This window comes from Adiantum capillus-veneris, chromosome 1, assembly GCF_014529385.1.
Source record: "Adiantum capillus-veneris isolate H3 chromosome 1, ASM1452938v2, whole genome shotgun sequence".
NCBI classification, from domain to species: Eukaryota; Viridiplantae; Streptophyta; class Polypodiopsida; order Polypodiales; family Pteridaceae; genus Adiantum; species Adiantum capillus-veneris.
In genome coordinates, this window is record NC_140931.1 from 137,190,557 (window position 1) to 137,203,606 (window position 13,050).

General features: G+C 43.8%; 1 protein-coding gene across 4 annotated transcripts in view; it reads right to left on the bottom strand.

Moving 5' to 3' along the window:
• LOC147465639 (ultraviolet-B receptor UVR8-like) overlaps positions 1-6,000 on the bottom strand; it is a 71,883-nt gene extending 65,883 nt beyond the window's left edge. For 3 of the 4 annotated variants that reach the window (XM_086521096.1, XM_086521113.1, XM_086521080.1), the window contains exons 1-2: positions 5,842-6,000; positions 5,602-5,772 (exon numbers count right to left, since the gene is read on the bottom strand). In XM_086521096.1, the coding sequence (XP_086377222.1) occupies positions 5,602-5,772; positions 5,842-5,905 (235 nt within the window). In that variant the 5' untranslated portion in view covers positions 5,906-6,000. The remainder of the gene's footprint in view (positions 1-5,601; positions 5,773-5,841) is intronic. The other variant, XM_086521089.1, reaches the window with a different exon arrangement.
• Between the last annotated feature and the right edge of the window lie 7,050 nt (positions 6,001-13,050).

The following is a 13,050-nucleotide window of genomic DNA, read 5'->3' on the forward strand; positions in this document are numbered from 1 at the left end:
AGTCCTTCGTTAAATTTCATCATCTTTCCTTCCTCGTAGAGTGTCAAGAGTGAAGCTACCTTGGCAAGAGTAAACCACTACTTGCTTTGACTCGCTCGTGTTCCTATTGGGCAAACCGAACCCAATCTTCTTGGATGCCTTCCTCAAGCGTAGAGGGAAAAAGATCTGTATACCACCAAGTACTTACAATCCCCCAATTTGCAAAGGCAACTTCGAACTGTCAAGGGACATCTTCCCTTCCGTCAAAAGTATCAAACTTGACCGAAGTTCCTCAAGCGTAGAGGGAAAAAGATCTGTCAAAAAAATTAAAAATTCAGCCTCGACTTGAATCCAAGTCTTGTTGTAAGTTCTTTGCACAGCTTTGGTATACCACCAAGTACTTACAATCCCCCAATTTGCAAAGGCAACTTCGAACTGTCAAGGGACATCTTCCCTTCCGTCAAAAGTATCAAACTTGACCGAAGTGTTCTGAGGTCTAAAGACCTTCATATCCTTCCCGAAAAGATGGGTTTTCTTGGCTATGGTTCTGTATTGATGTTCGTGGATATGTCCTGAAGGATCTTGAGCATTCTGCTCCTCGGATTCTCTAGGTTCTTGAGCATCATGCTCTTGTCGCCTTCTCAGAGAATCCCAAGTCTTGTAGACTTCTTGCAGAGAGAAAAATCTTGCCAACTCTGCGAGCTTTTCCTGCAGGGCTTAGGGTTCCGCCTGCTTACTTCTCTCTTTGCTTGTCATGGCTTCTTCCCGTATCTTCCTAGAGTCCTCCTTTACAGAGAAGGAGAGGAGACCATGCTCCGATACCACTGTCACAAACGGGAGCAACGTGGCAATATAAAATATATTTGGATAAATAGAATTTATCACTTAATACTGAAGCCAGATGATATATATAGAGAGAGAGTGAAGATCGACAAGTATGGGACCGAAGATGGGCTGCTCCCCCCCCCCCCCCCCCCCCCCGGTAATAGTATCTTTATTACTAAGGAGAAGTCTATACAAGCACGAACGTATTACCACATTCATTCTAGAATACGACTTGATGGTTCCCGGAAGCCTCGGCTTCCTATTCCTCGGGCAAAACCCTATTCCAAGGAACTTCCATTCCTTGTTCCAAATCCTTGAGAACCAAGGTTCTCGCCTCTAATCTCACCTTCTAGACTTAGGGTATGGCATCCCTGCAACTCTTTTCCGACTCGTTCCAGATTCCTTTTTCCGCAGAACAACTCTGCGTTCTTGGACACGAAGTCCTTTCTTGGGAATCTCAATTTCTGAATCCCAACTCGAAAGTCTACCACTCTCGGATCCGTGGATCTATGTCCCAAACTCGGGTACGAAACCCTTGGGCTGATCTAGCTCTAGTTCATCAGAGCGCTTTTCTCCTGTAGAGGCTCATGCCTTCCTCTGCTCCTACTCCCTCACTAACAGGAAGTACACTTGCAAACAAATACTTAAAGATCATAACATGAAAATCATTCTCGAAAAGCAATCCCCCGGAAGAGATCTCTACAAAGAAAATCCTCTCTTCCAATCCTACACACAAAAGAGGTGGGTTCTCGGGTTGCTTCTCGTAAATCAGCCCCGTCTACGACTACGAAATTTCTAGGCTGAAAACAGAGATAAACAGAAGATAGAAACACGCTCCGTAGGCACTTCTTCATGAGGGAACTCGCGCACTGGGTCCTGGCGACATCTGATACACTTGGGGCAGCCATGGGCATCATCGGTAACGTCTTCTTTGCGGCTAAAATCTGCAACAGCATCTTCTCCTTGCGAAAACTAGTCTTCCCTCTGGGAGAGGGCGTGTGATGCTTCTATAGCTCCCTGGCCACGGCAAAGATAGCTGAGCGTTGGATGCCCACGAAGAGATCTTGGCCGTGTTTTTTTTTTTTTTTTTTTGGGGTCTTATGTCAAAAAGAGAGAGAGAAATCGCTCGCAGGTTTATGCTACTTTATTTTCCAGGTAGCTGCCCACTTATTAACCGGCATATTTTAAAAATGGTTTGAATATGCCCAAAAACTCAATAAAACCTTATAAGTTAAAAAAAATGCTTACACAGCACATCCCTGGATGCAACCATATGCACGAATGCAATGCAGATATAGAATTCCTCGCGGGAAAGCATCTGCTTTTCCGAAAAGCAACCTGCTTTCTCAAAAAGCAATTGTATTTCCTCAAAGTTTCCTCTAAACCCATCTTCATCAAGTGCTTCCTTTTCCTTGTGCACAATTCTAACACAATTCGGAAATTTCCTCCTGACTATGGATATTTCCTTTCCAATGCACCCGTCACCCACCTTGTGATGCATCACCTAGTCTTTTCCTACCGAACTTACGGTACAATCTCCTCGCAATGCTCTATGTCAGCCATCTCGTGACGCATCAGAGATGTCCGTTCCCGGATGGTCGAATACTTCTTCTCGATGCTCCTTTCACCCATCCAATGTGACGCGTCAAAAGTACCCGTTCCTGGTGGCCTTACAGATATTCCCTTTCACAGTGCTCCCGTCATTACCCTGAATGACGCACTAGGAACATTCTGTACTCAGATGTCTCTAGTGAGAAAAACCCTCTCACTCAATTCCAATAATTCATTTAAAAATATTTTTTTCTGTCTTCCAAGCGAAAAAACCCTCACTTATAAATCCGATAAATCACTTAGAATTATTTTTATGTTAGATAAAGCCAATTTAGCAACAAAAGGTATGGGGGGGGGGAGGGGGGGGGGGAGGGAGAGAGAGGGAGAGAGAGAGAGAGAGAGAGTTTGTCAGCAACTCGGTAACTCTGAAGGCAACATGACACAAGATGCCCAGAAAGTGGAAAAAGCTGCAGTGTTATGGTGAGCCTACTCTATGCTAGGAAAAACCTCTAAAAATACCCAACACAGAAAATCCACAAAGATATAAAACCGACAAAATGCCTAGTGCAAACCCTATATGTGCCTAGAACCATTGTGCATCTTGATCACTTATATCGATGTCGCATTTTTTTCACAACATGTTCACTACTCTCTATCTACACTTTGCAATATCTTCAAAGATATCACGTGTTTCTCTACTCACAACTTTAATTCCATTAATTTCCTTTAGCGATTGCAAATTTATCGCATTAATAGAAGACTCACATAAAATGCATTGTGGATCTTCCAATGGTATGGTCACTTCAGTCTTCCGCAAGATCAGGAAAGGTCCATAGTATCCCATACCAAACTCTTAACATAGGGTGACATTGCTTTAGTAGCTCGTCGTGGTGGACCTACTACTCAACACAAATAATCCGACATTGTTACTTGTACCTATTGTGGGAGACATGTACATACAGCAGCTAAATGTTATTAGAGACCGGGTGATAGTCACAAAGATGTAGATGGAGATGTTCACCTGGGACAGAAACAACTTCCGCCCCTACTGCTACCAATAACTCCAAGGAGATATGTTGCTGACATTGCCCTCTAGCCACTTCATTTGCCCCTTCGTAGTACTCCTATGTCAGGTCCTTTGGACTTGGAGTCATAGTAACAGGGGACGCACTTTTTTGGGCTTCCCGTCCCAACTTGCCGTCCCGCCTTCTTTTTACACTAAAAATCCATTTGAGCCCCGTTCCCCGTCCTAGAATGTGTCCCTTGTGACTATGCTTGGAGTGTTGCCGATTACTTCTCGACCTCAAGGGCCTTTCTTCTTTGGTTACAATGTTTTGCTTTAGAGAGGGTACCACTTCTCTCTCTCACTGCCTCAGCGCTCTTTCAGCATTAGCTTATGCGCTATGATACGCTTATCTTTAACACTTCCATTCCATCCTCTTCTTCGACTTGTTCCGTCTTTTGGATATTCTTTTTAGCTTCTATGTTGGGCTTGATCAACACAACCTCCACTTTGGTCATCTTCACTTGGCGCCATAGTCACAGGGGACGCCCATTTTTGGGTTTCCCGTCCCCACTTGCTGTCCCCCCTCCCCCCCCCCCCCCCCCCCCCCCCTCTTTTTTACACTAAAAACCCCTCTGAGCCCCATCCCCATTCCCCCAACCCCACTCCTTGGGACGCGTGCCATGTGACTATGTTTGGCACTTCGTCTTTTGGATATTCTTTTTAGCTTCTATGTTGGGCTTGATCAATGCAACCTCCACTTTGGTCATCTTCACTTGGCGCCATAGTCACAGGGGACGCCCATTTTTGGGCTTCCCGTCCCCACTTGCTGTCCCCCCCTCTTTTTTACACTAAAAACCCCTTTGAGCCCCGTCCCCATTCCCTCATCCCCACTCCTTGGGACGCGTCCCATGTGACTATGTTGGGCGCTCGACAATTCGTCATGTCTTGACTTGGCACTCATTTTGGTTCTCCATATTTGTAAGGAATCCAGCATTTTCCTCTATAGCTTCTAAAATATTTATTGTTGAGGATGGGTGTTAGAGCTTTACGTTCACCTCCCAAATGCTTTCACTCCTGCTTACGACCCTCTCATGAGCTCATCGGTCCTTGGTTGTGGGTTGGCCACCCTTCCAAAGTTGAAATGTGCACACTACAAATATAACTTGTTGGTTGGGCACCAAAAACTACTTTGTATGAGGATGCAAAATCATGTGAGCGATAAGAGGCACAAAGTGCCCCATTGTGGATGAATAGCATGTTGGCAACAAAGGCGACAGTCAAGGGCTTGTCCTGATATGAAAGATTGTAGCCATGAATAAGAAGCGAACCTTCTTGAGATATACAAAGACACTCAAAGGGAAAAATAACATACTTGGGTGAAAATTTTACTTTCACGCAGGTGGCATACAGAAAGAAAAACATGCCACATTCTTGAGGCAAGGAAAAAGGGCAAGTTTGTTGTAGACCGTAATGGTAGGATGATCATTGAAGATCATCGCCTCACGAGAAAGTACATGGCCAAGGGTCTATCTCAGAAAATGCATTACCACATGCTTCACACAATCGTTAAACATCCCTAGATGCAACCTCACTTTATGATGCATGCACAATAACATTCAATTATATAAATATCTACATATGGTTTAAAAATCCCATCTTCATTCATGGCTTGCAATAGCATGCATTCCACTACCGACTCCATTATACTGTGACAGTGTTCTGCCCTTTACAAGCAATATTCCCTTCGGAATGCTCTAGTCAGGCATACTAAGGTGCGCTATTTTATCTCTTGCAGAATAACTTTGCACAACTATCATTATCCATCTGATTATACAACCAAATATTTCAAATATTCCATTACAAATGCTCTAGCGATTCATCTGAAGATCAAGGAGCACTGAGATGTTAAATACGACATATAAAATATACCGAAAAACATCATATGGTACTAGGCCAAACAATGAGGTGTAATACCTAAGAACACCTTGTATGGTAGACTTCTTAACCTTGAAGCATCAAATATTTGTGACAAGAGGCACCTATCTTCCAACTCATACACTGTGCTTGATGTCCATGCATTTCAGACATGATTAACCTTAAGTATCTCAAAGATCCAACTTGCTGCAACTGGAGGGTTGTATTTGTTGGATACTTCTGAGCATGCATACATTGGTAGAAACTAGAAAAAACATGTTATTCACATCAGAACCTTGACACGAGCATAGAAGAGAAGAACTTGCCTGTCAAGGCCAAGCTATGGTAGGCACCAGCTGCAACAGAGAGAATGCTGCGGCATGGCGACTCATCGGCGAAGGGGAATTCGACCTCTACAGGTACGGATTGATCCTTAGTGCTACCGTTGCCAAGGCGCCCAAAGAAACCCTTGCCCCATGCAAATACTTTGCCATCGGCTGCAACAGCAAACCAAAACTCGTAATAAGGACTGAGATAAGCTGGCTTTCGGGAATCTGGAGGCCTACCTGTAAGAGCTAGCGTGTGGCTTTCACCTGCTACAACCTTCACACGACTACCCAATGTACCCATAGTACCAATTACGTCTCTAAGGCGCCAGGAACGCAGCCGAGGTGGAAAGAAGGAGCTGCAGTGTCCAGACACCTCAGCATAGGGCGGCCCTCGTTCCTAATTGACACCTCCTCTTGGGAGGTGGGATGAATGGCTCAGGATCACCGGTTGATTATGACCGTTGGATTGCCTATGGAATGCAAAAGATTCTCGGTAGAGACTTGAACCCACAACACTCCACCCCTCATAACTAACTCTCACCACTAGATTATCGTGCATTCGTTAAAAGGTGTGTGTGTGGTAAGAATAGAGATCACGCCATCGCGGACAAGTTTACACCTAGTTCACACCAAATTTGGTGTGGTGTGCAGACCCTCCCCAGTTCACACCGTGTTCACATTGAGTTCTCACTCTTAGTTCACACCTAGTTCAAATGGCGATCAGACGGCCCGGATTGCACCCGCATCGTGACGCCTATTGTGGGACATTGATCCCACCTCCCTAGGGAGGTGTCAATTAGTGATGAGGTCAGGCGGCCTCACACCCCCAGAAGAAGAGAAGGTTCAAGCACTTTGCAATGTTTACCTTGATTGTGTAGGGTAAAGGAGCCATATTAACAACCTTGACAAGGACGCCGAGCAATTTTCTTGGGTGTTGCACGGATAACAAGTTTGTCTAGCACAAAAGGTAGGCCATGCGAAGGGCAACTTGCAACAAAAGCCTTAGATAAAATGGCACCTCTGACAACAAGCACAACAGGAGTAAAGAATTTCCTTGTAAAACAATTTGGGTACTAGTAGATGCACAACACAGGGGTATTCAAGTCCAAAGGCGCTAGTGGGGGTCGAGCGCGTGTTGCGACTAAAAGGACTTTGGGTTTACTCCGTGTACACATGCCGCCTCCCGAGTTTCAAGGCTCCAAAATTGGTGTTGTACCACCTTACTTTATTCAGCTCGTTCCGTCTCAGAAAAGGGTAAGAGTTAAAGACCAACCCACAATGACCTTAATCTTCGGGGATCCACAACAATGCCCTTACCAAAAATGGTATGACCAAGGTACTCAAGAAAAACTTGCTTTTCTTTTTGGTGATGCATGAAACCGGCCCATAGGGCAGTAGACTTTGGCTTTCACCCGAAACTTTACTTTAACTTTACGACACAAAGGAACTTCACGAATAAGCATGTGATTGGAATTCAACACTTCAAGACAAACCACGGCCTGGCAGCTAGAGCGCTACCAAGCAGACAACGACACCTTGTTGGCCCCAAAGACTGGTGGCGAAGACCTTGCCAGCAATATTGCCAAGCTGAAAACTAGAGACCCATGTGTATGAGAAAGCATTCAACCTGGATGATGGCCCCCCACGAAGAGTACGATAGGGACAAGGCATGGGGTGATAGAGGTGAGAAAGGCAAAGCCTGGTCTACTGAGCCATTGATAGCGTCACGAATTGTGTCGAGGGCCCTTCTTGCAGTTGCAAAGCAAGGCAAAGAAGCGGAAGAGAAGATCTATAACATGCTTCAATCTGCCATAAATTGATCGATTCATGCATGCTTTTGTCTCATTGTTTTTCGTGTTTGGGTTACCAAGCTTTAATGTATGGTGTATACTACTCCTAATGCAGTAGGAAAGATAATCATTTGCAAGGGTAACATTGAACAGGTAGGTCCATTTTGAGTTAGGGGTTGTTGAAAAAGATGTCGTGCTTGGCAATGCCTTAGTTGACATGTTTGCTAAATGTGGTGCAATTCAGAGAGCACACAAAGTGCTCGAGAGAGACTCTTTTCACTTTTCATCTCGTCAAAAATGTTCAAGGCTTCCTTGCCATGCCAATGTTGGGCAGGATACACTAAAGTCAGCAAATCATTTGGTTTAGACATTGATGGGTTGCATGTGTGCCAAACTCTCCTACACATTATGGAGTCGAGACACTAGCGTCAATTTGGGTGCTTCCTGGTCCAAATACATACAAGGCATTCATGGAGCATACAAGAATACTTTGAGAGTGTGGGAAACAAGTTATAACTCAAGGAAAGTCTCGAGAGTACACCGTAGTAGGCACAAATTTGAGGGCTAGCATTGGGGCTGCAGAATAGAGACTAAGCTGAGGCCACAGGGGGGGATATTTTTTGGCAAGCATTTTTTGGCAAGCACTTTTTTCGAATCCGACGGGCAGATTCCAAAAAGATTCTTTCCTCTCTTCTCAACTTTATTCACTCTCCTGATCCTCTCTCTCTCTCTCTCTCTCTCTCTCTCTCTCTCTCTCTCTCTCTCTCATTTTTTCCTTGGTAAACACACCTCGACCCCACATCGTCGTCACCGTTGCCTTTGCTCCTTTTTTCTCTCCCTTGACTCTCTCTCTCTCTCTCTCTCTCTCTCTCTCTCTCTCTCTCTCTCTTCCATTCTCTTTTATTTTTTCCTTGGTAAACACACCTCGATCCCACATCGTCATCACCATCGCTTTTGCTCATTTTTTCTCTACCTTGACCTCTCTCTCTATCTCTCTCTCTCTCTCTCTCTCTCTCTCTCTCTCTCTCTCTCTCTCTCACACACACACACACACACACACAAAGAGAGGTATACACCTAGATCAATTTACATCAAGATTATTGCTAACAAAAAGAGAGATTAAAAGTTGTATAACCCAAGATAATCCAAAACATATTTGCCAAAGGTCCAATTCCTACCTAATCTACATCAACTTCGCCAGCTACAATACATGGCGAAAAATTTGTCACAAAATTGTACAATCTTGGGCTTCACTCTAAGTTTGGATATGTACCTTCACAGCTAAGAGCATTGTAGACATGTACTTTGCTTAGCACGGGTTGATGTATAAACATGTTTTCATTTTGGCTCAATCCAAGAACTCTCAAGAAAATGAAGTACAAGTGCTTGCAAGCCAAATAAGATTTTTTATTGGCCTCCCTATTGGTAAAATCAGGGCATGTGCAATAGGGCTCATCCTTGATGTGCATCTCGTACACCCCCACATGTCCATCTATTGTGTGATGATAAACCTTGAAGACTTCATGTGCTTTGTCTAAAATGCATTTCTCTTCAATCACCTTAGCCTTTAAACAAAGAGCGAGACCAATTTTCTTAGCTGTCTCCTCTGAAATGGAAGTCCAAAATTTGACTCTTATGCCATTTCTTAGTATTGAACCACTGCTACTTGCTTTTGTTGAAGCAAAAGAGGAATCACCTCCACCCCTAGGAGGAGTTCGCATGGTTGTTGCACTCGCTCGGTCTCTTCCAATTGTCTCCATTCTAAATCCTCCTTCAAGTAGTACCTCAACTTCTTAATATGTGAGATTTGTTCATAAATCAACCGGCCAAGTTGTTGGAGGAGGAGTTGGCCTTGGTTCTATATTATGATCCACCACATAGCAATGAATAACATGTATGGGACAAAACCAAAACCATTGTCTTAGTAGCCCATTTGGATGTTTTCTATACCCCTCAAAGGATGGTGCATGAGTTACTTTATTACATGCCACAATATTTTGTCCACATCTTTTTCCATTGTTGGGGGTGCCACTGCATGTCACACGACTACCGATAGCGGTTCTTCTGATTGCCCACATAGCTTCATTGACCTTTTGTTCCAAAATACAAAACTGTCTTCTCTTTGGATTTCTCACTCCCATCTACTACCCCTGAATCTTCCATGAAAATGATCTTCCTTTGGCCTTCCGTATGTTGTGCGGTCTCGTGTTTTTGCATTGTACTTTAACCTATGTGTTGATTCATCCTCAACATCAATCACAATCGATGGCCCTCGCTTTTGCCGAACGGTTTCTTTGTCTCTTTCAAGCGGGGTACGAGCCTTCTACACGGGTGTCTAGATGTAGGCTCATTTACTACTCTTATCACTTGTGATGGACTAAAGAAAACTCTTTCCTTGAGCCTTTCTAGTAAACGACCCTTTCCAATATATTTACCTTGAGAGTAAGAAACTGCCTTCGCGCTTTGTAGTATTGCATTTTCCATATCTGAAGTACACCCGTCATACAATAAGTTTTTTTTGTGAACCCTTCGCCTGCAAGCCAGCTACCATGCTTGCTCTCGGCCAAGTTGGTTCTTGGAGTGTTTCCCCCATCAACAGTTCTCTCTAATGCTGACGTGATGCTCTCCCAATGTGCAATATGCACCGCCCACCAACTCAACCAAGAGTTCATTGCAAGGATGTTTTTATCCACGCAATTTCCATTTCACCACCATTGTCGAAGTAAACGAGACTCCGTTGTAGCTGCCTCTTTAGAGGGGGCTAGACACCACTTTTCTCACATATCTTTGTGAGTTTGTTGAGATGAAGGGACATTGTACTTTGTGGTGTACAAGCCCTTTCGAAAGAAGGGAAGACTATAGTGCATGACATGATAGTCGAGTAGAAATCTCTTACAGGAGATTGAAAAGATGAGAGTGAAAGTGTTTAGTTGGGTTTAGATATTTAAGAGCATTTTATATTGATCTTAATAGTTATTAATAATATCATAATTTTTGAAATCCATATTCAAATTATTACTTTCTAAATTGCATTGCCCTCTCCTGTTCTCTCTCTCTCTCTCTCTCTCTCTCTCTCTCTCTCTCTCTCTCTCTCTCTCTCTCTCTCTCTCCGTGTGAGCGAAGCCCCACACCCCCCCTCTCCCCCCTGTGTGAATCATACATACCAAAATCTCTCTCTCTCTCTCTCTCTCTCTCTCTCTCTCTCTCTCTCTCTCTCTCTCTCTCTCTCTCTTGAATCGCCCCCATCCTCGAGACGGAAGGGTGCGGGGGGGGGGACAGGGACGGCGATTACAGAGTCCACTTGGACTACGGGTCGCCCGCACTCCACGTGGACTGCCACGTAGACTCTGCAATGGCCCTCCCCCCCCCCCCCCCCAAGCCATGCAGGTCACCTGCGCCCCTTGCCCCCCTCGCGTCCCTCCCCGCGCCCCCACCTAACCCCTTGCCGCCCCTCCCCCCCCCCCCCACGCGCCCCCTTCTACCCTATGCTCGCTCCCCTCTCCCCTTGCGAGAGCACTCCCCCCCCCCCCCTTTTCAGATGCATATAAAAGCTTACTCTGGGACTCTTTATTTTTCCTGATAATTCTACTCTTCCTTAAGAGTTAGTGATCTCTATCTTTTAGAAAAGCAATTTTTTTAAATATTCCTTCATACCTTTCCAAACCTTCAACTCCCACTCTCTTTTATTTCATTTCTCTTAACACTAAATTGGAAGCTAACCACTCTCTTTTATTTCATTTCTCTTAACACTAGATTGGAAGCTAACAGTGAACTTTTAGAAAAGCAAATTATTATTCTTTTTCATTCCTTCATACATTTCCAAACCTTCTACTCCCACTCTCTTTTATTTCATTTCTCTTAAAACTTCTTCCCACACCTTCAAACTTCTCATAGTACTTTCACCTTTCATCAATTCTTTGAAAATTATAAACACCCTAATTAACAAACAAGATGCCAATTTTAACAAGAAAACAGTCCAAAGACATGGACTGCCAAGAAGAGATGGCGATTCAAATCACCCAAGAAGAAAATCCTATGCACACCACTCAAGAAAGCGGTTCCGTGGTTGGAGCGTCCGTTTTGACGACAATACAAATGCCTCCTTTAACGAGTGCAAAGACAGTGACCATCCTTGTGAAAAACACAGGTAATGATTCTCTTACTGATTTCTTTAAATCGTGGTTGATAGCCACATCTCATCAGGTTGGGTTGATACACATGTTGTGCCATATAATCACTTGTTGCCTCGCATCCCCCTTTGCCGTCTTTTGGCCATCGTGGCCATTAGAAAGAATGACGATTGTGTGGCTGAACTAACGACCTCTATAGCTTAAAGAGGTTACCAGCCCACGATGGCTCGCTTCATTGTGTTCAAAGCTTTTCTCAAACAAGATCCTATACCACTCAATAGACATGGCACTTACGGGAGAGAGTTAGTGATGTCGGCCACATTTTGATGACCAAAATAGAGACATTCTCGAGCTTTCTCACATGGAGGTGAAAATGTTCATTGTTTGGAATGGCAACCACCGGCTCCATGCGTAAAAAGATTGGGCAGTGCAGGAGCAGTTGGATGAATTCTCTACATCAAAGGTTGAGTGCACGATTGTGAAGTGCGACCTTGCGAAAATGGCGGAATTTCTCTTGGTGCTCGGCATGATCAACAAGTAAGTTTCTTGACACTTCTATTGGTGCACTTGATATTATCAATTGTTAATGTAAATTTTTATTTAAAACTAGGGTGACCTGAGTTCATGTGCCTCACACCACTGCGCATACATATTTATGATGCAAAAATTAGTGCTTACAGATCCACAGTCTTTATTGGACAAATTCAATGAAGAAGATAGGGCAAAAGCTTATAGGGCACTTCGTGGGATGACAATGAACCGTTCAAAATGGTTTAGACTACCTATGTCTTTGCTAGCGCAACTGCAGTGGAAGAAAATTATAAATTTATAATACAGATGCATTAGGTAAGGACATAGGGGGTTTTTTTTACATGAGTTTGATTTGATGATTTATATTGCAGGAAGAGTTAGATGCAATGTATCGACAGAAAACACAAAATTTATCAGTGAAGGGGAGTAGAGAGTACTACATGCACGAACATGATCACAAGGCAAGCTATGATTTGGTTGTGAAAGAGACCAAGAGTTTTTTTGTGCGAAAGGGACTAGAGATAGCAATCATAGCCAATCCCAAAAATGGAATAGATTTTTTCCAAAAATGCATCTCTTTTGTGGGCTGGGGAGAGAATGGTTGCAAAATGATCCCCTTCAAAGTCTCCAAGGTTGTACGGGTGCGAATTAGTCCTTCGAAGTAAGTACTATTTGCTTTTGAAAGCACTATTTGTTCTCCTTAATTTATTAAGAATGTTAATCCAATGATACATTGCAAAAAATATCGCTTGATCAATATATTGGCCAAGGGTGATGTGTCATTAGTGGAAGCATCTATTCTGACGCAAGAGAACCCCTTGTCGCAATGGTTGAGAATGCACATATATTGGTGGCAGCTTGAAAGGTGAGTGTACTAATAGTAGAGTTTGGGATCTTATCTAATATTGCCACTTTACTAATACTTAACGTGTAGGGGTGTATTGAGTGTGGCCAAAAAGATGGCCGAGAACTCCACATTAACGAAGCTACATGCA